This window comes from Carassius gibelio, chromosome B15, assembly GCF_023724105.1.
Source record: "Carassius gibelio isolate Cgi1373 ecotype wild population from Czech Republic chromosome B15, carGib1.2-hapl.c, whole genome shotgun sequence".
Classification (NCBI taxonomy): Eukaryota; Metazoa; Chordata; class Actinopteri; order Cypriniformes; family Cyprinidae; genus Carassius; species Carassius gibelio.
Genome location: NC_068410.1, coordinates 19,243,140 through 19,268,965, shown reverse-complemented (window position 1 = coordinate 19,268,965; position 25,826 = coordinate 19,243,140). Strand labels below are relative to the sequence as shown.

General features: G+C 36.3%; 1 protein-coding gene across 5 annotated transcripts; it reads left to right on the top strand.

Moving 5' to 3' along the window:
• Positions 1-407: 407 nt before the first annotated feature.
• LOC127972802 (high affinity cationic amino acid transporter 1) lies at positions 408-25,231 on the top strand. 5 transcript variants are annotated; one of them, XM_052576591.1, is made up of 13 exons: positions 408-629; positions 10,257-10,418; positions 13,369-13,816; positions 13,926-14,084; positions 14,176-14,341; positions 16,690-16,823; positions 16,962-17,184; positions 18,160-18,299; positions 19,876-19,978; positions 21,328-21,536; positions 21,665-21,816; positions 21,933-22,041; positions 23,633-25,231. In XM_052576591.1, exons 3-13 carry the CDS (start codon positions 13,447-13,449, stop codon positions 23,812-23,814), a joined length of 1,947 nt encoding a protein of 648 aa, XP_052432551.1. In that variant the 5' UTR covers positions 408-629; positions 10,257-10,418; positions 13,369-13,446; the 3' UTR covers positions 23,815-25,231. The 5 variants fall into 5 exon arrangements, with proteins under 5 accessions (XP_052432551.1, XP_052432550.1, XP_052432554.1 ...); XM_052576594.1 differs by lacking the exon at positions 408-629 and adding an exon at positions 1,455-1,630; XM_052576590.1 differs by lacking the exon at positions 10,257-10,418.
• The last annotated feature ends 595 nt before the right edge of the window (positions 25,232-25,826 follow it).

The window sequence follows — 25,826 nt, the reverse complement described above, 5'->3', positions numbered from 1 at the left end:
TATTAAAATAAGTAAAGACTTCTCAGCCAAATGACATAAAACACAACGTGGAGGTGTGTTTTTTTTTTTTTTACAATTATAGCCTACTAAAAGGTCATTTAGATGCTAAAATAGTGTGAACTATCAGTCCCAAAACAAAAGGCAGGCCATAGAATCTTTAAAACCGGTTTTTTTTTTTTTTCTTCAGTACATTTTTGATCTAGTTGATAATTTAGAGGCCTTTGTGTATAAGCAACTATGGTAGCCTACAGTAGGATTTATATGAATTTATGAGAGATTAATAGTTTAACTTGCATGAGCAGAAACGACGCAAACAGATGAACAAGAAAAGTAGCTCGTTTTAATATCAACAATACTGATGCAAATAAGTGACGCTTCTGTGCTCTCGCGCTTGGGTGGGGCACACGGAAGGACGTTTGAGACGCCTCGTGGGTGGGATTTACTCAAGGTTGAAGGGGTAGTATTTTATTGTAAAGTAGTACTAGTAAGAATAGAATAACCCCTAAAGAAGAAGAAAAAGAAGAAAGAATTGAAAACAAACTGCCAGCTGTCCGCCGGACTTTTGTTTATTTTTCGTTCTGTCAGTTCTGAGGTCGCCAATTGAATTCGGGGATCCTTAACGTTACCAGGTAAGAATGGACCACGTGCATTTAGACAGTTGTTTCATATTGTACATTAATCCTCTGCTACGTGTACTTTGTGATACTCTGTCGAGACCTTCTTCCTGTGTCTCCTCGTGTCTGCGATGCACATGGTGCTGCTCTCCATTTAAGGGCTGATGCAACACCTAGCATTCAGAAAGATGACGAGATATCGCATGAATTCATTTAGAAGTTTGTGTGCCTGCCGTATTACAAAGTATTATTGTCTTTTTCGCGTCGTTTAAACACATCTGTTGTTATTAACTGTTTATTCCCAATTTAGGGGGTAAGTTAATTTAGTAAGGAATAGCCAGTGGCGCTCGTGTCCTTATAGTAGCGTGCTTGTAATTCATTGTGTTGTAGCCGGATGCGAGCGGAATTGAATATCCAAATCTCAAAACAAAACCCAAGAAATACAAGACCAAAAAGACGAATTGTGGCATTTAGTGCTCACTTTTTCCTATTCTCGTGGTTTTAAACTGTTTGGTGCGGTTTTGGTATCTATGTATTCTTTTTGTGATTCGAAAGAACTGTTTCGCAAAGCGCGTGAACCCTTTCTCCAAACATTGAGTTTACCACTGTTTAAGGGTAAAATTTTAAATAACAAACGCATTTAAAATATAAATCCGATGGTATGTGTAAATAATACATATTGAAATAGCAGGAAAATACATATATGAACTAATCGATTCAATCAGGGTTGCCAGGTTTTCAAAACAAAACCCTCCCAATTGCTACAATTTTGGGGCGTTACACAAATAGTGTTAAAGTAGACCAGTTCCGCGGGAAAACTACGGACTTGGCCACACTGTGACTGTTTGGGGAGTGTGGCTGCGTTTTATTATGACGTTTAAAAAAAATGCGGGAAATGTGATTCCTACTTTGTTTATCTGCAAAGTCGTCGTCTTTCTGCAAGAATCGCCGTTCTGAAAAAAAGAGAGCCAATCATTTTGGAATCGTACAGATGCAAAGAAAACGAACTGTTCACAGTAAGCGTTGTTTACGTTATGTTTCAATGAACATGGATTAGTTAGTTTACTACGAGGCAAAATATAGAGATGATATGATCCCAACAGAGGTTTATGTATATCCATGTAGATGTTTAACCCACAGACAGTGTAAAAGAGGATATAATTTACAAAGAACAACATCATGCTAATAAAAAAAAGCTATTTACAGATCACTGCAGCGTGAAAATAACATTAGCAAACATAATGTAATTCTTAAAGTGCCATTGATTAGTGTAAACTAAAAAATTGAACTTTATATCCATTTTAACCACGTATATCTGTAGTTTATCTGTAGTGTGCATTATATAGCATTTAAAAAGGATTTAGTGCTTAAAGTTATTCTATTTTGAGTAACTTACAGCTGTGCTGGGTTTGTTTACAAAGCGTCATATCATACCTTTTGTTGTTTTCATTCACATTTGTTATCATGCTCCTTGTGAAAATGTGTGTATGTATGTATATATATCTTCTGCGATTAGGCCTATTTAACTTTTTCAATTTCCTTAAATTTTATTTGACTTAAGGATCATAGTAAGTTCTATTATATTAAACCAATTCTGACCCCGGACCACAAATCCACTCATGAGTTGCATGGCTTTATTTGTACCAATAGCCAACATTACATTGTATGGGTAAAAAATAATCAGTTCTTCGTTCATGCCAAAAATCATGAGGATATTAAGTAAAAATCATGTTCCATGGAGATATTTTGTAAATTTCCTACAGCAAATATCAACACTTAATTTTTGAATAATAATATGCATTCAAAAGAACTTAATTTGGAAAACTTTAAAGGTGATTTTCCTCAATAATTAGAATTATTATTATTTGCACTCTCAGATTCCAGATTTTCTAATAGTTGCATCTCAGCCAAATATTTTCTTATTTATTCAGCTTTCAGATGATGTATAAATCTCTCCCTCTCTTTTTTTTAAGACCCTTATGACTGGTTTAGTGGTCCAGTGTCTCATTTTCTTATTTTTGCCTGTGTTTCATTCAAAATAAAAATGAATTACACTGAAAAAAATTATAAATTCAACACTTTTGTGTTTGCCCCCATTTTTGATGAGCTGAACTCAAAGATATAAAGATTTTCTATGTACACAAAAGGCCTATTTCTCTTAAATATTTGTCTTGTCCAAATACCCACAGTTGTGGTATTGGCCACTTGAGAGCGCGTGTGTGCGACAGGAAGTAAGTGTGCAAGACTGTCCAGATCTTAAAAACACCAAAGCACAGTGCCCTTAACGCAAATAATGCAGCTAAAATTGTACCTGTGTATTAACAGAGGAAACTTTACTATTAGTGTAACAGGGAAACACTGGCGTGAGAAATGTCAAGAGTTCATTATTGTAGTGTGAAAGCACATTAATAAAAATAAAAGTGCAAATCTCTTCCCTCGCACGCAGATTTGCTTTGCTTTCGCACAAAACTGGACGTATGCGCTCAGATACACACTACTTTCGCCCAGAGTTTCAAGTTTTCTCTCAAAGTGTGTGTGTGTGAACACAAACTATGTCTGTCCTGTGCACTTGCAAAGAGAAAAAAGGTTCTTCTATGGCAGTGGTTTTCAACCTGTGGGCCGCGACGGTATTGCAGGTGGGCCACCAATTAATATTACAATAAATAATAATATTGTTCATATATGTAAAAATGTCTAAGTCATAACATAACTAGGGATGCACCGATCATGATTTTTCTTGGCTGATTCCGATAACGATTTTTTACAAGCAAACTGGCCGATTCCGATACCGATTTCCAATTTTTTTTTTTTTTTATCTTTAAGCAACAGACAAGAAAGAAGGAAAGTGTGCATAAACTGTTTATTTGGTATTTAATAGGCCAAACTGGCTTTTGACTATTGAAAACAATAACTGCAACCATCTGAAATTAACGGCAGTAACTGCACAGTAAGTAGCCTACATTCAATACAAACATAGATGTTACAGACATCAGCATTTAGCTTTTGTTTTTGAATTGAGTTGAAACTACAGAGAACTGGCCTTAAATTTAAAGATTAACTGTAACCATGTGAAATTAAAGACAATAACTGCGTAGTTCTACAGTCCAAACAACACAATCAACACACATTCAATAAGATGTTTCTTAATCAGCATTCAGTTTTTTATTTTTTACATTTGATTTTAAATTAAAAAAAAGGTCTTTACCAGTGTCTTTATTTACAGACCAAATAAAAGTATGCTATTTAAATAGATTATTCCAAAATGTTAAAATCAAAGAATGTTGGTGCGAATAAAACAAAGATGCAAATTGTTTTCATTCATCCAATTAAAAAAAAATTAGGGTAATGATTCACATCTATATTTTTTTAACTTGAGCCAATGAAAAATAAATAACTATTGTCTCAAGTTAAAAAATATATATGTGAATCATTACCTTAAATTTTTATAATTGGATGAATGAAACACTTTTTCTCATAGAGCTACAGCAGGTGATTTTTAAATCAAATTAAGTCGATGTAATTTTAAGGTAAAATAAAAATAATCATCCTATACATACAGAAATGACGTTTATTTCTGGCTTTTCAAACGTGTATGCAAGTTCTAATTTACAAAAAAAAAAAAGGTTTGTCAAAGATTAGTCCGTTTTGTTTCTCATCCAACACGTGAGAAGTTGATCTGAACATCTCTTCACGGTCTACAAGTGTTCAGGGTGCGGACCGTACAGTATATGTTCGCGCAGCTTTAGTGTGCACAGAAAATGGACTCTTATTTTTGCGCCAGTACACCAACGGCTGATCGCTTCCTGCTATCTGTGCCTCAGACATGAAGCTCTGCATTTCCAGCGCTGACTGGCTGTCCGTGTCCTACGCAGTTAACAATCTAGCTTCTGAGTACTAAGTTATTAACCCAACAATAGCGGGGTCAGTTAATTTTTTTGCAGTGGCTTGCGCAAACATATGTGTTTGGTTGTGTGTGCCGCGAGTTGAAAAAGGTTGGGAACCACTGTTCTATGGCATCGTGAAGCACCTTTATTTTTAATATTGTATGAAAATATTTACAGGATGCATTGAGGAGGAGGTTCCCAAACTACACTCAGTGGTCAAGTAAAGCTTATGGTCCACGATATTAGTACAGGTTATGTGTAAAGAAAAAATTTGTATTTCAAGGAAAATACATTTAGTTCCCACTTTAAGAAGTCGTGACCTAATGGTTAGAGATTCGGACTCATAATCCAGAAGTTACAGGTTCAGGTCTTGGGCCGGAAGGAACTGTAGGGAGTGGGGGTGAATGTACAGCGCTCTCTCCTCCCTTAAAGGGTTAGTTCACCCAGATAGCAAAATTACGTAATTAATTACACACCTATCAGTGTATTAATTACATAATTTTGCTATCTGGGTGAACTAACCCTTTAATACCATAACTGAGGTTCCCTCGAGCAAGGCACTGAACCCCCAACTGCTCTCCGGGCGCCGCAGCATAAATGGCTGCCCACTGCTCCGGGTGTGTGTTGATGGTGTGTGTGTGCACTTTGGATGAATCAAATACAGAGCACAAATTCTGAGTATAGGTCACCATACTTGGCTGAATGTCACTGTCAAGTTAACCTTAGTTCCCATGTCATCTACAAGATGGATTAAAATGCAGATAAAGCCAAGAAAAGATGAGACATGAACACATGAACGTATGATTGAAGTATTAAAATGTAAAAAAAAAAAAAAAAAAAGAGAAAAGAATAATGATAATAAATAAAAAAACACTTATTCTGTGGCACCTAAAACAATAACTTGGCACCTATTTTTATTTTATTTTTACAATTTACAGTTCTTTTTTTTTTTCTTTTTTTTTGGAGCCCTGGAATTGCATTGAATCATGCGGCAAATAGTAATGCACAGTAAATAAAAAAGAAAATGAAAGATTGAATCAGAGTTTAAAAGGATTTTTAAATGCTTTTTTAACTGAGAAAATAATCAAATGTAATGTTGTTTGAGAGTTTTCTCTGTATCTTGAAACGCCATGAACAAACTGCAAATATAATGGTCAAGGTGGCTTTGCCCTAGTTTATCACGTAGTGTTTTAATATTGTGTTTGAAGAAGGTGCAAGCTATTGATTTCATGAGAGTTGTAAAATTAAGATTTATATTGTCAAGAAGTGAATAAATTATGCAAAAATCCACAAAATGGTAACTGTGCGGTAAAATATGTAGAGCTAAAATTTCTTACTATTTCAAAGTATTGATTGATTACATAACTTATACAAAATCTTTATTTGAAATGCCTTGGGTGTGTAATGTTATGAGCTGTTCCAGTTAAAATGTGAATTTGTTGTGTGACCATCCCTGATTAGGTTTGATTCAAGACAATATTTGTGTTTAATATGTGATTATGTTCATGTTGACAGATGTCAGTCAGAGTACATTGACAGCGGTGGAGTGTGTTTGCGAGGGCACATCGAGTTAAAATGTCATGACTTTGTGTTGGCAGAGTTGTATTTGGAAAGTAAAACGGTCAGATCTGCAGTGATAAAGTTAGCATGAATAGGCCCATATAACCCCAGAAATCCCCTTGGGTTGCTTCAATAAATCACCTGTCATCACTATTTTGTTTTGAGGATGTTTGTGGTTTCACATCACTGTTGGGTGGTTTTGTTTTTCATTATTAATACCCTTCAGATTTCAGGAGACAATTTTAATACTGGCATGATGACCACCTGCATATGTGCACAATATTGTGCTGGTTTAATCAGTGTGGGTGTTGGCAGGCCTCTGCTGTTTGATTGGACTATCCATAAAGGTGTGTGCTTTACAGATAGTTCCTGTCAGTTTAATCACTCTTCTGTAATTTACACATTTCATTATAGCTCACACACACATCAGTTAGTATACAAAGCATAAAGTGTCTGTTGTGTGACTTGAATCAATAAAATAGCCTCGCTTCTGAAAAGCAACTTTAAATTTCTCAGCAACGAGGTGAAACGTAGCTGTTTTTATTCTAATTAAATTCTCCTTTAATTAAAATGTATTAATATAGTATTATATGGCCTAATGGTTAGAGAGTTGTACTTGTAACTCGAAGGTTGTAGGTTTGCAGTGATTTCAGCATGTCGTCTGACTAAATGTAGACATACATGAACAACATCTCCAAAACTTCTGAGAGTCACTTCACAAGAATTTTACCGTTTAATTTGAGTGAAACTAGTGTCAAATCATACACACACAGAACTGTAAAGGTATTCACAGCAACCTGTCAAAATAAAAGTCCAGTTTAATTTGAAGATATTTGTATAAAAAATATGTTACTATTGTTCAGTAATACGCGTCTTCAAATGTTTTTGTGGCTGGTGTTGAAATTTGCAACATTCATTTCCATTAGTGGTATCGGAATCGGAAGAACTCTAATATTAGGGAGTAAAAAATGGCCTATATCTTTGTGTTTATTATAGTGCAGTAGGGCAGTGCAATGAATCACATTTGATTGCCATGCACATCTTGTCAGTAAAGCCAGTCCCGTGATTAGTAGTAAATCATCATAACCCTCTTTCAGATTGAGCGGCATTCACTACACAGAGCCGTAATTCACTGACATTTAGGCAATATTGCGTTCATAATCGCAGATTAATCGCATTTGATTTTGAACACAATTACGCCTAGCTTGTCAGTGAACTACGGTTCTGTGTAGTGAATGTCGCTCAATCTAAAAGCAGGTGATGATGATTTACTACTGCTAATCACAGGACCTGCTTTACTGGCGAGATGCACATGACAATCAAATGCAATAAATTACAGTACCAGTCAAAAGTTTGGACACTTTCCTATATGTCCAAACATTTGTCTGGTACTATATATAGAATAAAGTATATAACAGGGAAGCATTTCATCCAGGTTGCCAGTAGCAAATGAGCGCGCTCTGCTGGACAAACCATGTAATTAAACCATTTTAAGCATTGTATCTACATTATATGTTCCCCAGAAGGGGGATTTTATCTACATTATATATAATTCTAATATCGGCGCCATATTCACAGATACCGATATATCGGCGACAGACTCATATCGGCCAATAAAATCGGCAAAACGATATATCAGTTGGGCTCTAGTAGATTGTATATAGACTATTACTATTACTAGAATGAAACGAACATATTTTTTGGGATATAATCACAAAATTTTTTCCATGTATTAATTTTAATTGTAAATCTTATTTGTTTAGCCAAAAAACTGTTAGGCTATTTCAAGAGTAGGTTTGAATAAATTATATAGACCTATGCATTCAAATAATTAGACATGCTTAGACACAAAATTTGATAAATATAAAATATGGTGCGAAAAGACAACAACCCCTAAATGTAAAACTTGTAAAACTTTTAATAAATATATGTGAAATTGTGTAGGGTTTCATGATTTTAATAAATTAGCTTTATGCTTTTTGAGAAATAAAATGTAATTTAACCATTAAAAAGCAATCCAGAAAATGTAAACGGATCTTTACTAAAGTCAACTGACCTGGGCATCGTGACCTGATTGAAGAGGTGTGTGTGTGAACACAATGTGACCAGCAGATGCCTCTCATTTCTGCTGGTGCTCTGTGATTGGTGGAAAATGGGGCAAGGCCCTCTCCCAGCCCACTTACTGGATATACACTTGGATGGAAGCACGAGTTTCCATGCGTGCATTGCTTTAGTGTTTAAATTAGATATGGATTTGCTTATTACTCTTCAAGGCTGTGACTGGCAGATGTTCCAGTATGTCTTGCGCAATCATGTGTTGCCACACAGAAGTGTTAGACTGTGTAGTACGTAGGCTTTGTTCCATTGCCCTCCTCAAAACAAACAACCCCCAGAACATAAATGTTCAACATCCACTGAGAATGTATTCAGAAGAGCCTGTTTTATTCCTAATAAGTAGTTGTTTTGCTTAGTTTAGAACAGTGGTTCTCAACCAGGGGTCCGGGACCTACTAGGTGGCCTCAGGAAACTTTAATGGGGGGGCCTTAAGATGACCTAAAAGAATTGAAATAAGTCAAATACTACCGTCTTTGGAAAAGACTGAATAAACCTTATTTGAAAAGTGTGATTTCTAGATCTGTAGTTCATTAAGATATGGTGCTGGGAGATCGAATAGGTTGAGAATCACTGGCTTAGACTAATGTTGCGTATAATCTCCATGTTGGTTGGGTTTTGAGCAAGATTGAAATACTTTCAAAGGAATCGTTTTTCCAAAAATGTAAATGCTGTTGTCATTTACTTTGTCATGTTGTTCCAAACCTGAATGGCTTGCTTACTTCCATATAACACGAAAGAAGCTATTTTGACTGAGGAACTTGCATACCATTAAAGTGTAAAGCGAGCAAGGCTCCAAACATAACAGGTACCGTATTTTCCGGACTATAAGTCACACTTTTTTTCATAGTTTGGCTGGTCCTGCGACTTATAGTCAGGACCCTCTCGCGGCTGTAGACGTTAATGTTTTCTCTTGGTCTTTGGTTCGAAATAAATGCGACTAATAGTCCAGTGCGATCTATAGTCCGAAAAATACGTTATTTTAATTATTTTGTTGGTCACCATTATCAAATCACAAAAAGCTAATACTAGCCTAAATAAATAATAATAATAAAAAAGCTTACCGAAGACAAGACAACAGCGATTAAATAAATTATTTACAAAGAATAGGACAAAAACTACAGTAGAACAAATAATAAATGCTGCATACATTGTATAAAGTAAATGTACAAAACTATAACTATATGTATAAATTAAATGTCTTCTTTTTAAAGTTGCATAAGTGATTTATTCAAGAGCAGTGAAAGTTTTTCTCTTTTGTTGTTTTATTAACATGAATGATGTGTATAAAAAAAATTCTGGTTATCTAATGATAGCATAAAACGTTAATTTAATTTATATTTTAATTACTGACAATAAAGCTAACTTTATTTTTGGGTAAACAAAAGAGATTTATTATTGAAATTAAAACATGGAATAAATGTTGTGTGTTTATTCCTTAAAAAAATAATGATCGTTTCATTTTAAAAGTAGTAGTAGTCACCAAACACCTGGGACATTTCTCCGCGAGTATGACAGACTGCACGAGCCTCAGTTGACGTGACCTTGATACTGTCAATACATTATCTGTTATTAGTCACCGTTTACACTGAAAGTAATACAATCAGAATCATTCTCTTCAAAGTTTCGGTGATGCCCTAGTTATTGTTTGTTATTAACATTTTCATCAGCTTACTTGTCTGGTCGGGCAAGTACCATTCTATTTCACTTGCCCCTTCACAAAATCCACTTGTCCCGGACAAGCGTTAATGTCGAGCCCTGGCTAATATATAAAGACCATTTCCAGGTCAAATATTTCATCTCAAAACACTTGAAGTGCATAAGGTAGTAACAATGAAGAAAAATCAACACTACAAAAATATATTAAAGAACATGAAATTATAATATAATATAATAACTTTGCTAGGTCAAAGAATTCCATGGACAGCAAATTAATCCGTGGTAGGCAGAGTTTACACTGAATAGTGACATTTTCCCATGTCTTTCTTTAAAAATGAAATGATATCTGAACTTCCAGTGATTAAAGGCTGATTAAATGATTACCACAACAAAATAATTTGCAACTTTTATGTTATGTCGCTTTAAGTGTCAGAGGTGTTTGGTGACAGAAGGCAGAAACCAGAATCTGATCCAGTGACCACCGCAGCTGCTGGTCTTCACGTGACCTCACCGTGTGCTATTTGTGGCCAGAGCTTTGAATCCGTTAGTTGCCACAAAGGCATTGGACACGTGCTACATGCAGACACAGGTTTGAACACCTCCCCTTGCTTGTATTTATTACCAGTTCAGAGAGAAAAGGCATCATCAAAGGTTTACTTCACAAATCCTCGTTGTGTTTGATACCTGGAGGAGGTGCTGAACCGAAGCCAGAGCTCACAGAAAAGAATCACCGGACTTTATTTTTATTTTGAGGATTTCCTCGCTTTGATATTTTGTGTTGGTAAGAAAAAGATCTGAAACTTCAGAGCGCTCTGATTAGCGGGCTCTGTGGATTTGATGTCTTGCTGTTTGTTATTAGAGTTTCCCATGAAACCCGTTATTGGTTTTTCTCACTAAATGATGCAATGAAACTCATTTATTTCATATGCTTTAGGATTTCTCAGTGGCCTTCTGGGAGACTCAAACTTAATTTGTATTTCAGACAAAATTATCTTCTGATGTATTTCCTTTGTGTAATCAAACATGAATGGAACATTCTTTGCATTCTAACCATTTTAACAGAATGAATGTAATGCATGTCAAGAACACGTTAATGTCATATTCATTTGGGGGTTTTTTTAATGCGTTGACAATAAAATATTAAATACTGAGCATTTAAATTAGACCTAGAATGAGCCAAATATCAGAAGCATTTCATCTTCCGGTTAGGAGCTGATGAAATACGGTGTCTTGTTGCTGTGAACTCTAAAAGGAAATGATACTCCTGAGTGCACGTCATTCTGTTTATTAGCGTACAGTGTATTTATTACATGTGTGTCTTATTCTCTCTAAATCTGATCAGTGACGTTAGCTTTGCACTTGTGTGTTTATAAAAAGATCCTACTGTAAAGTTCAAGTGATACCCCGGCTTACGTCCAGTCTGCTTTTGGCTTACAGCTATTACAGTTACCATGAGTAAGAGAAATCACGCTGGTTCTGGAGGCAGTACCCAGCTCAAATATCATCACTCTTGTGACTCTCCCAGCTTATGTCAGGACTGAGCTTCTTGCATCATTTAGTAACTTAAGAATTCAGAGATTTAAAGAGACTCTTCAAATTGTAATTGTTTTTATATATATATATATATATATATATATATATATATATATATATATATATTTAGGTCATACACTAATACTGCACTTTTTAAGAACATTATACTGAAATAAAACAAATTAAATGGAAGGTAAAAAACCTTGTTAGTATGGCTGATAGAGACAGGTAAATAGATTTTGGATTGTCACACTGAATTGGATGCAGTAATTTACCTTACAGGTAGAGGTTTAACAATGTGCAATTTGACATTGAGTATTTTGCCAAAACCCAACAAAACCTACAGTGTGCACGCATGCATTATGTGAAGTGTAGTGGGTTAAACAGTGCACGTGTGCATTTAGAGAGTGTTATTCCACTGCATGATTCAGAAGATCACAAAATTCAAGATATTGGGGCTGAAAATTTACATATTTGTATAATTTCATATAGTTAAAAACACATGAAGAGTGACTTTTTTTTTCTGCAAAAAATAAGCATGATTAGAAATTTGAAACCCACCACCAGACGTCATTTGGACGTCGTTTTCTGGTCTAAATCAAGTCGGCCCATCATGGCTTTCTTTTAGGTGAAAAAGCGACGTTGAAAATTGGTCTTTGTTTGCTCCGTCGGATTTGGTCCAAATTATGCCCAAAAAGCGACGTTTTAACGTCTTTTTAAAAATTATTATTATTATCCAAATTTAGCCCAAAAATAGATGTAGATGGGCTTTAGTCCAAATTTAGCAGAAAAAAAAGTTTATTTCGGACCACATAGCCATTAACATAACCTAGTGAAGAAATAGATTATCATCATCAACGATTTTATACAACACTTACTGGTGACCTTTCATTTCACATTTAAAGTATGTTTTCATTTTTTTTATATTTTCAAACCTCAGTATTCAGTGTTATATGTTTAAAAAATCAAAACATTATGCATTTGTAACTGCAGGTTAAAGCACTCTGCGTCCCTCTGAGCTGAATTAAATAATGTGTTACATCTAAATGCCACTACTGCACAGATCAATTTGTCAATACTGGTTTCATTTGTTTGGTAACAGCCTAAATGTCTTATTATTCTAACTGACTGATTAAATGTAACATTTTGATTCAAAAGATGCACACTTTATAAAAAGAAAAAGGCTTTATTTAAGGTACAATTTTGCACACTCCTACTTAATTGTTCTCCACAACTTTTAATTTACATTTAATATTATTTAATTTGAAAATGAATAAATATATTTAAAAATCTTAATAAAAATAAATGTAGGATACAGAGATTTAGATGGCAACTTCTTGATTCTGTAATTCTATTACAGTATTTTTCTTTGAATTTCAACATTGAATTTGAGAATGAATGCAAGAATGGTTTAAGGTCTTGATTTTGGTCTGTACATGTTTCACATTGAAGGCTGTTGAATAACTTGACAGAATAATGTTATGTTGTCTGCATTACATTGGTCATTTAATTGTACATGCTTATTTCACAATTGTTCATTTAGATTTCATTTGCTCTCATCTATGCTCACTTCAGTGAATATGTAACGCACAAATAAATGTAAATAAATATAAAAAGTTATATATTTTTTATGTCTAAAACTAATATCCATTTTTCCTACTGTACTTTGTTGAGATGCCTAAATTCACTTGTATATTTTGAAAACATTTACATCTATTTGCATGTATAATTCATTTTCATATACTTTATACTTTGTGTGTGTGTTTGTGTGTGTAAACATAATAAATATACAAAGTACACACATATATATTATGTAAACAAAAAAAACTTTTATTTTGGCTTGACTAATAAAAACTAAATAGAAAAATGTTTCTTAAAGTAAAACTCAATTTTAACTAGCAGAACAATTGCTTAAACTAAAAATGAATTTGTTAATTACTTTTATTTGAAGCAAACTTTAATGGACATTTTATAAATTTTATGTGCTCTTTCTTTTGTTTTTCCAGGTCATTGATCATACAGTGAAGAGCTTGTGTCTGTGTGTGTGTGTGTGTGTGTCTGACTGACTGCTTAAAGAAATCAACATGGTCTTTGCCTATATAAAAGGCATTGGAAAGCAGCTTCTGCGAGTGAAGGTGGTGGACTGCAGCACAGAAGAGTCTCGTCTTGCCCGATGCCTCAACACCTTTGACCTGGTGGCACTGGGAGTGGGCAGCACATTGGGCGCTGGTGTCTATGTGTTGGCCGGGGCCGTGGCACGGGAAAACGCCGGTCCAGCTATCGTCCTCTCTTTTCTGATCGCAGCATTAGCCTCAGTGATGGCCGGACTGTGTTACGCTGAGTTTGGAGCACGTGTACCCAGAACGGGCTCGGCATATCTGTACAGCTACGTGACGGTAGGCGAGCTGTGGGCCTTCATCACCGGCTGGAACCTCATCCTGTCTTATATCATAGGTGAGAAGAATGCTTCAAGTAGTCAGGCCTAAATCTGGCCTAGAAATGGCAAATATCAATAGTTATAACCCATATTGTCTAATCACACTTACACTGTTCCCTCTCTCAGGAACGTCCAGTGTCGCTCGGGCCTGGAGTGCGACATTTGATGAGCTTATTGGCAATCATATAGAACATTTCTGCAGGTTACACTTCAGAATGAAGGTCCCTGGAGTATTAGCAGAGTATCCCGACATGTTTGCTGTGCTCATCATCCTCACACTGACAGGTGAGACACTGAGAGGCACGATAAACAAATGTACCTCAGTTTGTGTGTGTTCAGGAATGCATCAGATGAATATGTTGTGTTTGTTCTGCAGCTTTGTTGGCGTTTGGGGTGAAGGAGTCCGCTATGGTCAATAAAGTGTTCACCTGCATCAATGTCCTGGTCCTGATGTTTGTGGTCGTGTCGGGCCTGATCAAAGGAACCCTCAAAAACTGGAGCCTGGATCCTAAGGGGATCCTCAACCAAACATCCTATGAGAAGTAAAGAATTATTATTATCAATTGTTTTTATTTCACTTTGATAGAAGCACGGTATATCTTGTGAAATGTGGATTTTATTATTGATTAAAGTCGAAAAAAAAATGGGAAAGTATGTTTTGATTAAAGTCACAATTATGTAGTAACAGTATTTTTTTTTCTCACATTTTTATATTTGAGTGAAACAAATTATCATAAAATATCGGATGTTGATTGGATTTTGAGAGGAGGTCACAGTGTTGTTTTGTTACAGTGTTGTACAAAAACAAATAAAAATCGTTTGTTTGACTAAAACTGAAATAAAAATAAAGTTAAACCGAATCATAAAAAAAAACTGTAAAATGAAAGCTTTTTCAAAACAATAGTAATTGCTCCACCAGAAAGACAAAAATTCCCCTTGAAAATAAATATATTTAAATTGTAGCATTTGGTGCACTGCCTTTTAAAGTTTGGATATCATAAAGATTAAATTTTAAAATTATACTACTACATTAATAAAAATCTAATTACATTTCACAAGGAAAGTCTTAAAAAAAATCTTGGTAAAAGATAAAGAGATTTAGATGACAACTTCTTGATTCTGTAATTATATTATAGTATTTTTCTTTGAATTTCTACATTTAATTTAACAATTAATGCAAGAAATTATTTTGCCACACTGAATTGAATGAACAGTCTGCATAAAATTCAATTAAAGGGTTAGTTCGCCCAAAAATGAAAATTATGTCATTAATAACTCACCCTTATGCTGTTCCAAACATTTAAGACCTCCTTTTATCTTCAGAACACAGTTTAAGATATTTTAGATTTAGTCCGAGAGCTCTCAGTCCCTCCATTGAAGCTGTGTGTCCAGAAAGGTAAGAGAAACATCATCAAAGTAGTCCATGTGACATCAGAGGGTCCGTTGGAATTTTTTGAAGCATCGGAAATACATTTTGGTCCAAAAATAGCAAAAACGACGACTTTATTCAGCATTGTCATCTCTTCCGTGTCTGTTGTGAGAGAGAGTTCAAATCAAAGCAGGATATCCGGTTCATGAACGAATCATTCAATTCACCAAATCAAACTGAATCGTTTTAAACGAATCCACGAATGACTTAAGCTGTTCACTTTTTTTAATGTGGCTGACACTCCCTCTGAGTTCAAACAAACCAATATCCCGGAGTAATTCATGCACTCAAACAGTACACACTGGCTGAACTGCTGTGATGAACACTGAGCCGAGCCAGATAACGAACAATAGACTGACTCGTTCACGAGTGAAGAACCGGTTGCATCGGTGTTCGGATCACCAGTAGTTCTTTCGGACAGTTCGATTCAATAAACCGGTTGAAGAAAACGGTTCACCGGTTCTTTTGCGCTCAACGTAATGGCGTCATTTGTGATGATTGCCCTTGATTCAAGCCTTCGGTTTACCCGCACCCATAATACTAGCACAGAATCAGTTCAGAATCAATCGCCAAAAGAATCAGTTCAGTTCAGACGCTCTGTGTGTCGGTCTGCTTCACGCTGAATCACACATGCGCAGCATCATCAGCTCCTCGGTTCACGAATTGGACGCGTCTGACAGAAATGGTTCTTGACTCGTGAATGAGTCAATCTTTAGTTCGTTATCTGGCTCGGCTCGGTGTTAATCTTGAGTTCTCTCTTCACAGCAGTTCAGTCAATGTACTGTTTGAGTAAATGAATTACTCTGGGATATTGGTTTGTTTGAACTTAGAGGGAGTGTCAGCCACATTAGAAAAGTTAACAGCTTAATTAATTTGTGGATTAATGCGCATTAGAGATGCGAACCGTTTAAAAGATTCAGTTCGATTTGGTGAACTGAATGAATCGTTTGCGAACCAGATATCCAGACTGCTTTGATTTGAACTCTCTCTCACACAGACACGGAAGAGAAGACAATGCTGAATAAAGTCGTCATTTTTGCTATTTTTGGACCAAAATCGATTTTCGATGCTTCAAAAAAAATTTAACGGACCCTCTGATGTCACATGGACTACTTTGATGATGTTTTTCTTACCTTTCTGGACATGGACAGTAGACCGTACCCACAGCTTCAATGGAGGGACTGAGAGCTCTCGGACTAAATCTAAAATATCTTAAACTGTGTTCTGAAGATAAAAGGAGGTCTTACATGTTTGGAACAGCATAAGGGTGAGTTATTAATGACATAATTTTCATTTTTGGGTGAACTAACCCTTTAAATCAAATGAAATTTTACAAGGAAAGTCTTAGTTAATCTAGATCATAATGTGAAAAATGAACATTTGAATGCTCCTAGAAATGGTTTCTGTTGTTGTCTTTGTCTGAGGGAGATATTATAGCTCAGTACATGTTTGTATCTGCAGTACGTCACAGCCGTTGCCGTCTGAAGAGAGTTTGGGTGTTGGTGGTTTCATGCCGTTCGGTTTCTCTGGAGTTCTGTCTGGTGCTGCCACCTGTTTCTATGCTTTTGTCGGGTTCGATTGTATCGCCACAACAGGTGAGTTCTTCCTTTTCTATGACGACACAGTTGAGCTTTTGAGTCTGTTTTGAGTCGGACCTAACTGAGATGCATTCCAAAGCTTTTTTTGGGCTTCCTCTGTAAATAAAGATCTTTTCCTGTCTGTTTGTGATCCAGGTGAGGAGGTGAAGAATCCTCAGAGGGCGATACCCATTGGCATTGTAGCATCTCTTCTTATCTGTTTCGTCGCCTACTTCGGCGTATCAGCCGCCCTCACGATGATGATGCCGTACTACATGCTGGATAAGAACAGCCCTCTTCCTGTGGCCTTCAAATATGTGGGCTGGGAAGGAGCGACGTACGCAGTAGCCGTTGGTTCCCTTTGTGCTTTGTCCACCAGGTAAGAACTAGACAGGTGTTTAACGAGTCATATCCGTTCTGGGGTGTGTTTGTGTATTTGCATAGCATTGTTTGTTTTAAAACTGCAGTATGTCATTTCTGTGCCATTTTGGCACCAAACATCTTCAGAAAAAAAGACATTAGAAATGGAAATGTCTGCACAAATGCACAAAATCCTTGTTGAAATTATTTAAAGTGATTATGGTTTTTTGAAGTTGATTTATTTGCTTATTTTTTTGCTCTCCGTGATTTGACCCTTTTAATACATGAACAATGAGGCATAAAGATGTGTGGAACTTAATATATGAATTAATACTTTTTAAAGTTAATTCAGCTGCAGTGTTCTAAAGTCATTTTAATGTTTTATTTTAATATGATTTACATATTTTTCGTGTTTTAAAGTGTCATGAAAAACTGTTGCTAATGTATATACAGTCAAACATGTTTCACGAGTATTTCAGTGGTGTCTCACAAGCTGTGATGAATGACGACAGAAATAGTAAAGTGTTAGAATAATTATTTTCATGGAATGGGAGACCCTCTTGTGGGCGGGGCTTTGCCTAGACATGATCTCTGATTGGCTTGTTTAAACTCTTTGTGTGTTCAGTTGTAGAAAACATTTTTCCGTGCCAATCCATCCAAGTTGTTTTTTAACAGGTGCAAATGTACTATTTTTCAAAAGTTTGGGGTCATTGAGATTTTGTTTTTGAAAGAACCATTTATTTGAAATATAAATCTTTTATAACATCATAAATGTCTGTACCATTATTCTTGTTAAATAACACCATTATTAAAAAAAAGTAATACCTCAAACTTTTGAATGGTAGTGTATGTTTGTAGGATCTCAGAAAAATATGGTTTGGTTTTTCATGACACTTTAAGGGCAAATTTGTAAAGCTAATTAGCTTCAGTAGATGTTAAATGCACAAGCTAACTGCACTGCATGGCTTGAATCTGTTTCTCTTCCCTTAACTAGTCTGTTGGGCTCCATGTTCCCAATGCCTCGTGTAATATGGGCCATGGCTGAAGACGGGCTGCTCTTCAAGTTCTTGGCAAACATCAGTGAAAGATCCAAAACGCCTATAATGGCCACTGTAACCTCAGGCATAGTGGCAGGTGAGGACGCTCATTAAACTACTAACAGACCCGCTTTACAGATCACACAGGATCCGACCAACAACCTCTCGAACTGCACCGTGACTAAACCTATCCACTAAACTCCAGCAATGCCAACAAAAAAAAACATGATGACCCAATTGTTGTTTGGTACCAACAATAGGCTTTATTAAAGCCTTTATGTTCAGAGAATTGCAGCAGTGACATTAAACTGTTAGTTGACTTTACAAACCAACATAGATGCACAGTTTGGACACATTTCTGAATACAAGAAGTGTAAACTTCAAATGAAGTTACCTTTCATTTGGGGAGCTGAACTATAAGGGGTATATTGAGCTTTTGCTCTCCTTCATGTTCAGGCTAGAGGCATCTGCGATTGTCTGAACTGGGCTCATGTTAAGGTTCAGATTCAGATCATGTATCCTCTCATCCTCCCTCCCCTGCTTGTGTAGTCTGCTGGGCTCCATGTTCCCACTGCCACGCATTATCTTTGCCATGGCAAATGACGGTCTCCTCTTCAGCTTCCTGTCTCACATCAGTGAGAGGAAGACGCCCATCATCGCCACCATGGCGGCCGGGTTTCTGTCCGGTAAGCTTAGAGGAGAAACGGATTAACCCTTAGTTTTTAGAAGCATTCATCATGTCACTTTTTTTCTTAAGATTTATGATCAAACTCCTATGAAAAAAACACTTAAGCGTAATTCATAATGTTGCATATTTGAAAAATGATACTTATACAGGATGCACTAAGGTACATTTAATTACACCTAATACCTTTTAATTGTTAATAAGAATATATTTCTGTGTTACTGCTAGTGCAAGATATATTTATAAGTACGGTACCAGCTGTTAACAGGATATGTGGCAATTCTGAGAGAGGATATGCAATGGTGTTATTACACGGGCCACACTTAATCTAAATGAGTGAATAGCGTTGTCTCTTTAAATGTGACACATCACTTGCCATTTCTTAATGTTTTGACAGGTTTTAACATTACTTCTTGTTGGTGGCTATGAAATGTTATATGCCACAAGTTATATGTTTACAATACACTATTAATGTTAACACTACTGTTCAGAAGTTTGGGATCAAATTTAAGAAATGAAGCTTTATTCAGCAAGAATGCATTCAATTGGTCCAAAGTGACAGCGAAAACCTTTACATATTTACAAAAGATCAACTATAAAATATCATAATTGATAATAAATGGTTCTTGAGTATATTAGAATGATTTCTGAAAGATTGTGAAATAGACGACTGAAGTAATGACTGCTTTAAATCCATTAAAATAAAATGTATTAAAAATAGATGTTACTTAAAATCGTAGCAATATTTGTCTAAATTTCAGTTTTTAATGTATGGTATAATCAAATAAGCTTTGGTGAGCATAAGATACTTTTTTTTTTAAATGCATAAAAAAATCTTACCCCAAATGTTTGAATGGTAGTTTTTCAATATGTATCCTGAAGACAATATTAACACAACAGAAATAGTTTTTATGAACTTGTTATAGATATTACAGTTGATGCAGCTGAATCATTGTCCTGCAGTAACACACTCCTCTTCTCTCCACAGCGGTGATGGCTTTCCTGTTTGATCTGAAAGATCTGGTTGATCTCATGTCCATTGGCACTCTGCTGGCTTACACACTAGTCGCGGCCTGTGTCCTGGTCTTGAGGTACGGCTTTTTAACAAAAGAGTTGGGTTGGGTAACATTAATGACCGGTATTTAATTTGGAATTCTGTCGCTTTAAGACCGAAGGCATGCATGAAATACTGATACACTTTGTTTTCACCCACCTGTTCACGTTCACTTAATCCATAACCTACTGTATTTAAGTGAGATACTCTACATGATAAACATTTGGACTGTTGTTTGTGTATTTGAGCACTGAGAACTGATCGCGCGCTGTATATGAGAACTGAGGAAGTGGAGATCACGTGCGAGAGAGAGCACTTCTATCAGCGTGATCCCGCCTTCACTAACTTTAAGTTTATCGACAACAAATTGTGACTCCCAGGAAAAACGGGACGTCTGATTACCTTATCCCCACCCCTTCGGGTGCTGAGGCCATCATTTCAGATCGCTAGTTCACATTTTATTAGTCTATCCATCCACTGCGGCTGCTACACTGACTATGCAAACGGCCCTTATCCGATCGCAATCCAATGACAGGGACGCACATTTTGAAGGACAACAGCCTATAGGATGCATTTTGAATGACCGGTAGTCCTCAAATAACATTATAGTCCAGTCTCGTCTAGTTAACGAATATGCGGAATTAATTTCGTCATAACTCGTCATCAGATATTATTTTTAGCTCGTCTTAGTCACAGAAAAAATATTAGTTAGCAAATATTTTTCGTTTTCGTTAACGAAATGAGCACTGGGAGTAACCCTCTAAATTTTTTGTTATTTTGGTCTTTTTGTTGGGATTTTTATTGATTTATTTACTTTTAAATGTCTAAAGATTTAGGTTTAGATGTAGTTAATGTTTGTTATTTCTAGTAAACTTTTTTTGTTGTTTTTGTTTTGTTTGTTTTTTGGCCAATGCCAAGTTCCGTCATGAAACTCCAGTTGGTGCAGGCTGATGGGTCCTTAATGCAAAATTATGATTTTCACAGCATTAAACTACTTGGCACAAGTTGCATATGCAGCCAATAAGCTTGCTGCTTTACATTTAAATAGTTTCCTCTGAAACCTTTCATCTCCCCAGCTCCAGCTTATAAATCTTCTGCATGTTATTAAATATGCTGTTTGTACAGCAGCGGTATGTCTTAAATAATCACCGCACCACATCGTCGACGTATGCACTGGTATTAGCAAGTTCCTGTACTTGCTTTGCAGCAGCAGCAAAAATATATAACAACAGCTAGTCAGTATAGCCAAGACACATTAACATTGTCATAAAAATGCCATTAGCATGCTAAACTCTTTCAAGAGTTGTCATAATAGAAACAGTTATAGTTTTAGTAAACAATAATAACGATAATTGATGGTTAGACTCCTATATTTCTCTCTCTCAGGTACCAGCCAGAGCAGCCCAGTGTGAATGTCCAGTATCAGAGAGCCAGCTGTCAGGAGGAAACCGAGGCCGACTCCATCAATGAGAGCAGTGCTGGTTTCCTGCCTGGATCTCAAGATCTCTGCACCCTCAGCAACCTTCTGTCCCCCAAAAACGAAGAGCCGTCGCGTCTCTCTGGCTTCACCGTCAACATCTGCACCAGTATATTAGGTTAGGCACGTGCGGATGCACATTTTAAAATAACGAATGTATTCACTTTATCAGCCTTGAGCTCTAAATAGATCAGCAATGAATTGACTTCACAGTGTGAGTCACAGCTTCCCTTCCTCCCTGTGCAGGTGTTCTGGTGTGTGTGTTCTGTGTCGTGGCGGTTCAGGGTGGATTTCAGATCTGGGCTCTTACGGTTCTTGCCGGTCTGGCTGTGGTTTGTTTCATCATCACCATGTTAATAGGGCGGCAGCCTGAGAGCAAGACAAAACTGTCTTTTAAGGTAAACAAATACCTGCATGCACACAGAGGGATATATATATATTTTTTAATTTTTATAATCAGTTTATAGCCGTTTGTAAAGATAACCGTGTGTGTGTGTGTGTGTGTGTACCCAAGGTCCCTCTGCTGCCGTTCCTTCCTGTCCTCAGCATGTTCATTAATGTGTACCTGATGATGCAGCTGGACGCAGGCACCTGGATGCGCTTCGCCATTTGGATGGTCATAGGTAAGTCAATAATTCGTCATCATATGTTCATAAGTTGCGCACAAATTTGTAATGATGCCAAACTTTTGATTTAATGTCTTCACTTCCAAGAGTTAATTAGATTAGATTAGATAAGATTAGATTAGATTCAACTTTATTGTCATTATGCAGAGTACAATACAGAGCTAATGAAATGCAGTTAGCATCTAACCAGAAGTGCAAGAATAAAGTGTTTTATATACATAAAAGTGCAGAGTAAGTGAAGCTGTGATATACAAAATGTACAGTGGAGTTGCTATATACAGTATTGAACAGTATATACAGAATATAAATAGGAATGCAAATGTAGGGATTGTATGTACGTTATGAACAGAGCAATGTAGGATTATATACACATTATGAACAGCAGCAACGTGAGAACAGTGGTAATAAATACATTGGGATGAGTCTGCAAAAGTATTTTTAATGTATTATATGTAAAATAACAGTAGAGCAATGATATTTTTTTTTCGATGGAGGATGAGAGGTTATCTAACTTAACAGACTAAGGTCTGTTAGTACAGTAGATGACTGTATTAAATGCAGAACTGAAGTCTATGAACAGCATTCTCGCATGTGTGTTTTGAGTGTCCAGGTGGTTGAGATGGCGTCCTCTGTTGACCTATTGTGGCGATAGGCAAATTTAAATGTTTTCTAGCAGGGAGACAAGATTTTAAGTGGGATGCAACCAGTTTCTCAAAGCACTTGGCAATGATGGGGGTGAGTGCAACAGGATGGAAGTCGTTAGGGACCGAGGCAGTGGAGTGTTTCGAAACTGGTACGATGGGGAGGTTTTGAAGATAGTGGGGACAGTTATTTGGGCCAGGGACAGATTGAAAATGTCTGTGAAGACCTCAGCCAGCTGCTCCGCACAGGCTTTAAGCACAAAACCAGGTATTCTGTCAGGGCCAGCTGCTTTCCGTGCATTCACCTTATGCAGAGTGGAGTAAACATCTGATGTGGAGAGTGAGAGGCAGTTCACTGGGTTGATGCTCAGCTTTGAGTGAGATATCCTTATTATTGTGATCAAAACGAGCGTAAAAGTGATTGAGCTCATCAGGGATGAAGGCTGCATCTCTTGCTTTGAGCAGGAGGCGAACCTCTCTGTTCATCCAGGGCTTCTGATTGGGGAAAATTAAATTTTTTTAATTTTTATATGCTTTACATTATAAATCTAGTGAAATGCTGTGAACTACTGCCTACAGAAATAGTAGAAATTATGCAACTGCCAAAATAAAGTGTCCCAAATTCCCCAGCACTGTGTTTACTATGAACTGAGATCATGAGCTGCTCACATATAAATGAACACAGTGCTGAAACAGCACAACAGCCCGAATACTTCATTCAGTTGTAGCCTTTTAGAGCACAATGTTAGAACTTACTTCAAAATGTATTGCGTATCACATCACGTCTAGTTAGGATGAGGAAATGCACAACCTTTAGTGGCTAATCACAGCAACATGATAAAACACAATGAACGGGTAGCTATTAATAATCAAAATACATTTTGATTACAGACAGAAAACAAGTACAAGGTGTTCTGCTGTCCTTGACCTTCTATGTTTCTTTCTAGGTTTTGTTATTTATTTCGGCTATGGAATCTGGCACAGCACAGAGGCGGCTTTGGCCAGTAACGACACGGAAGAAATCAACACCTTCAAACGGACAATGACAGACGAACCAGCCACACCGGAGAAAGAGGCTTTCTTGAGCAACGGTATTAATGTCAGAGCAGAGGAGAGCAGTGACCCTTGAGAAAACACTTGAAAAACCCTGTTACCGATGGCATTGTGTGCTCACTATAGCGATGTATGTGACTTACAACAACTGAAACGTCCAAACTGAGAGCTGCTATTGACGTTCAAGACAATGTCTTTTATGTGTTACTGTAGGTCCGAAGCACCTTTAAGCAGCATTACAACATGTGCCTATTATTATTTGCCTGTTATTCAGGTCAAACGTGAAGGACAGAATGAATGATTATGATGTGTACATAAGGATGCATACTGCATCATTGGAACTGTCGGTTCTTCCATTGTCGAATTGGTTTATTTTTATCTATTTATTTTTGTAGCATGTTGCTGTCATGCTTGATAAAATTGTTTTGTGCAAAACATATTGCGTTGTTACCCATAATTCCCTTTTTTGGTGTGAGTTTTGTATGTAATTTACTGATGTCGAGTTATTCAGAAAGACCTCTGCTGATAGCAACACAAAAATGACTCTTCTTAAGAAGAAATATTCATTTGACTTACTATGAGGTTTCAAATATTTATTTAGCTGACACAAGGTGCTTTAATTCAACTTTCTCAATCTGAGAAGGGGGTATCATGCTGCAAATCAGTTATGCTGTTAAGTCAGAGACATTTTTATCATTGGTTGGTCTGTAACTCTCCAGTGCCTTTTCTCACCCTTGTTTATTGACAGTCCTAATGTCTCCTCGCACTGACAATGACCTTTAGTGGCTGATACGAGTGCCTCCTCTCAGACTGTGAAGCAGTTGCCAAACCTTTTATCAATTAAAGACTTGGATCTGGGAAAATCTCTGTTCAGAGGGATTCTAATGCTTGTTTGTTCAATTCAGCTCTTGTGTGCATGCTGATTCTCTCTTCGCTGTTTTACATTTGCATCTGGTGTTGGGCTAAATATTTTTGTACAGTTTTTTGGGGGGGGACTTTTGTGTTGTGCTTTTATTGTCCAAATTTTAGTCTGTTTGTGTGAAGGCAAAAAGCCAAAGAATTCATTATGATTTGATTTGAAACTGCATTATTTTATTGATAAGTTGCATAAAAAAAGAAGCCTTAACAGAACTTTTGGAAACACTGATGCCTTATTGCATGTGTCACAGTCACAGTATGTTTTCTACGTCGTATTTTAAGTAATTGAATAAATGAAAACTTGATTGTTAATACCACAATTAAGCGAACTGCAAATTTACTGTAAATATCAGCTGTTTTTTTTTTGCATTATTTTCTTGGTTATAAGGAAAGTTTCCCGGGTTTTTTTTTTGTTTGTTTGTTTTTTTTGTACACTGCAGATATTTAAACTGGTTTGATTTAATGTCAGTTGTGTATATTTTAACACCAAATGTGAGTACCTTGAAAACAGCGTTGTCATGTGCAGAGCTGTGTCCCTCCTGTAAATAAATTTGAGAGCAATGCTTTTACACCTATACTATGGAATATGTTGTTTATCTGAATGTAAAGCAGTTGGATATAGATATAGATTTGAACACCACTAATTTATGCAATACCAGTCTCACTTTATAGTGATATTAAAACCTAGTACTTTTTTAAGACCAGAGACAAAATATTAAATGAAAGTTAAGGTTTCTTCATGGTGCACATTAAGCTTTGCCCACATAGATATGCACAATTAATGCTTTATAACCCTTGGCAAGAATTATGGAACCACCACACTTAGATGATGTTCAGCCAAATATTTTACTTTGTAAAAATTAAGCAAAATCACAGATATAACCCAAACCATTTATTGTTTAATAATTCAACACTGGTTATGTGAAACATAATTCAAATCAAATTAGTCTAAATGAATGGAGAATTGTTTTCCGTATCAATCAGAGTAAAAATTATGGAATCATTCAATGTTAAGGGAAAGAATATAGAATCGGCTTCTAATTTTCTTTTCTGAAAAAAAAAGAAAGTTACCAGCACATATCTAAAATGCTTATTAGTAAGCAGTTAAAAGAGAGTGCTTGAACACCTTAAAGGGATAGTTCACTTTGGAATTACATTTTGGTATGTTTT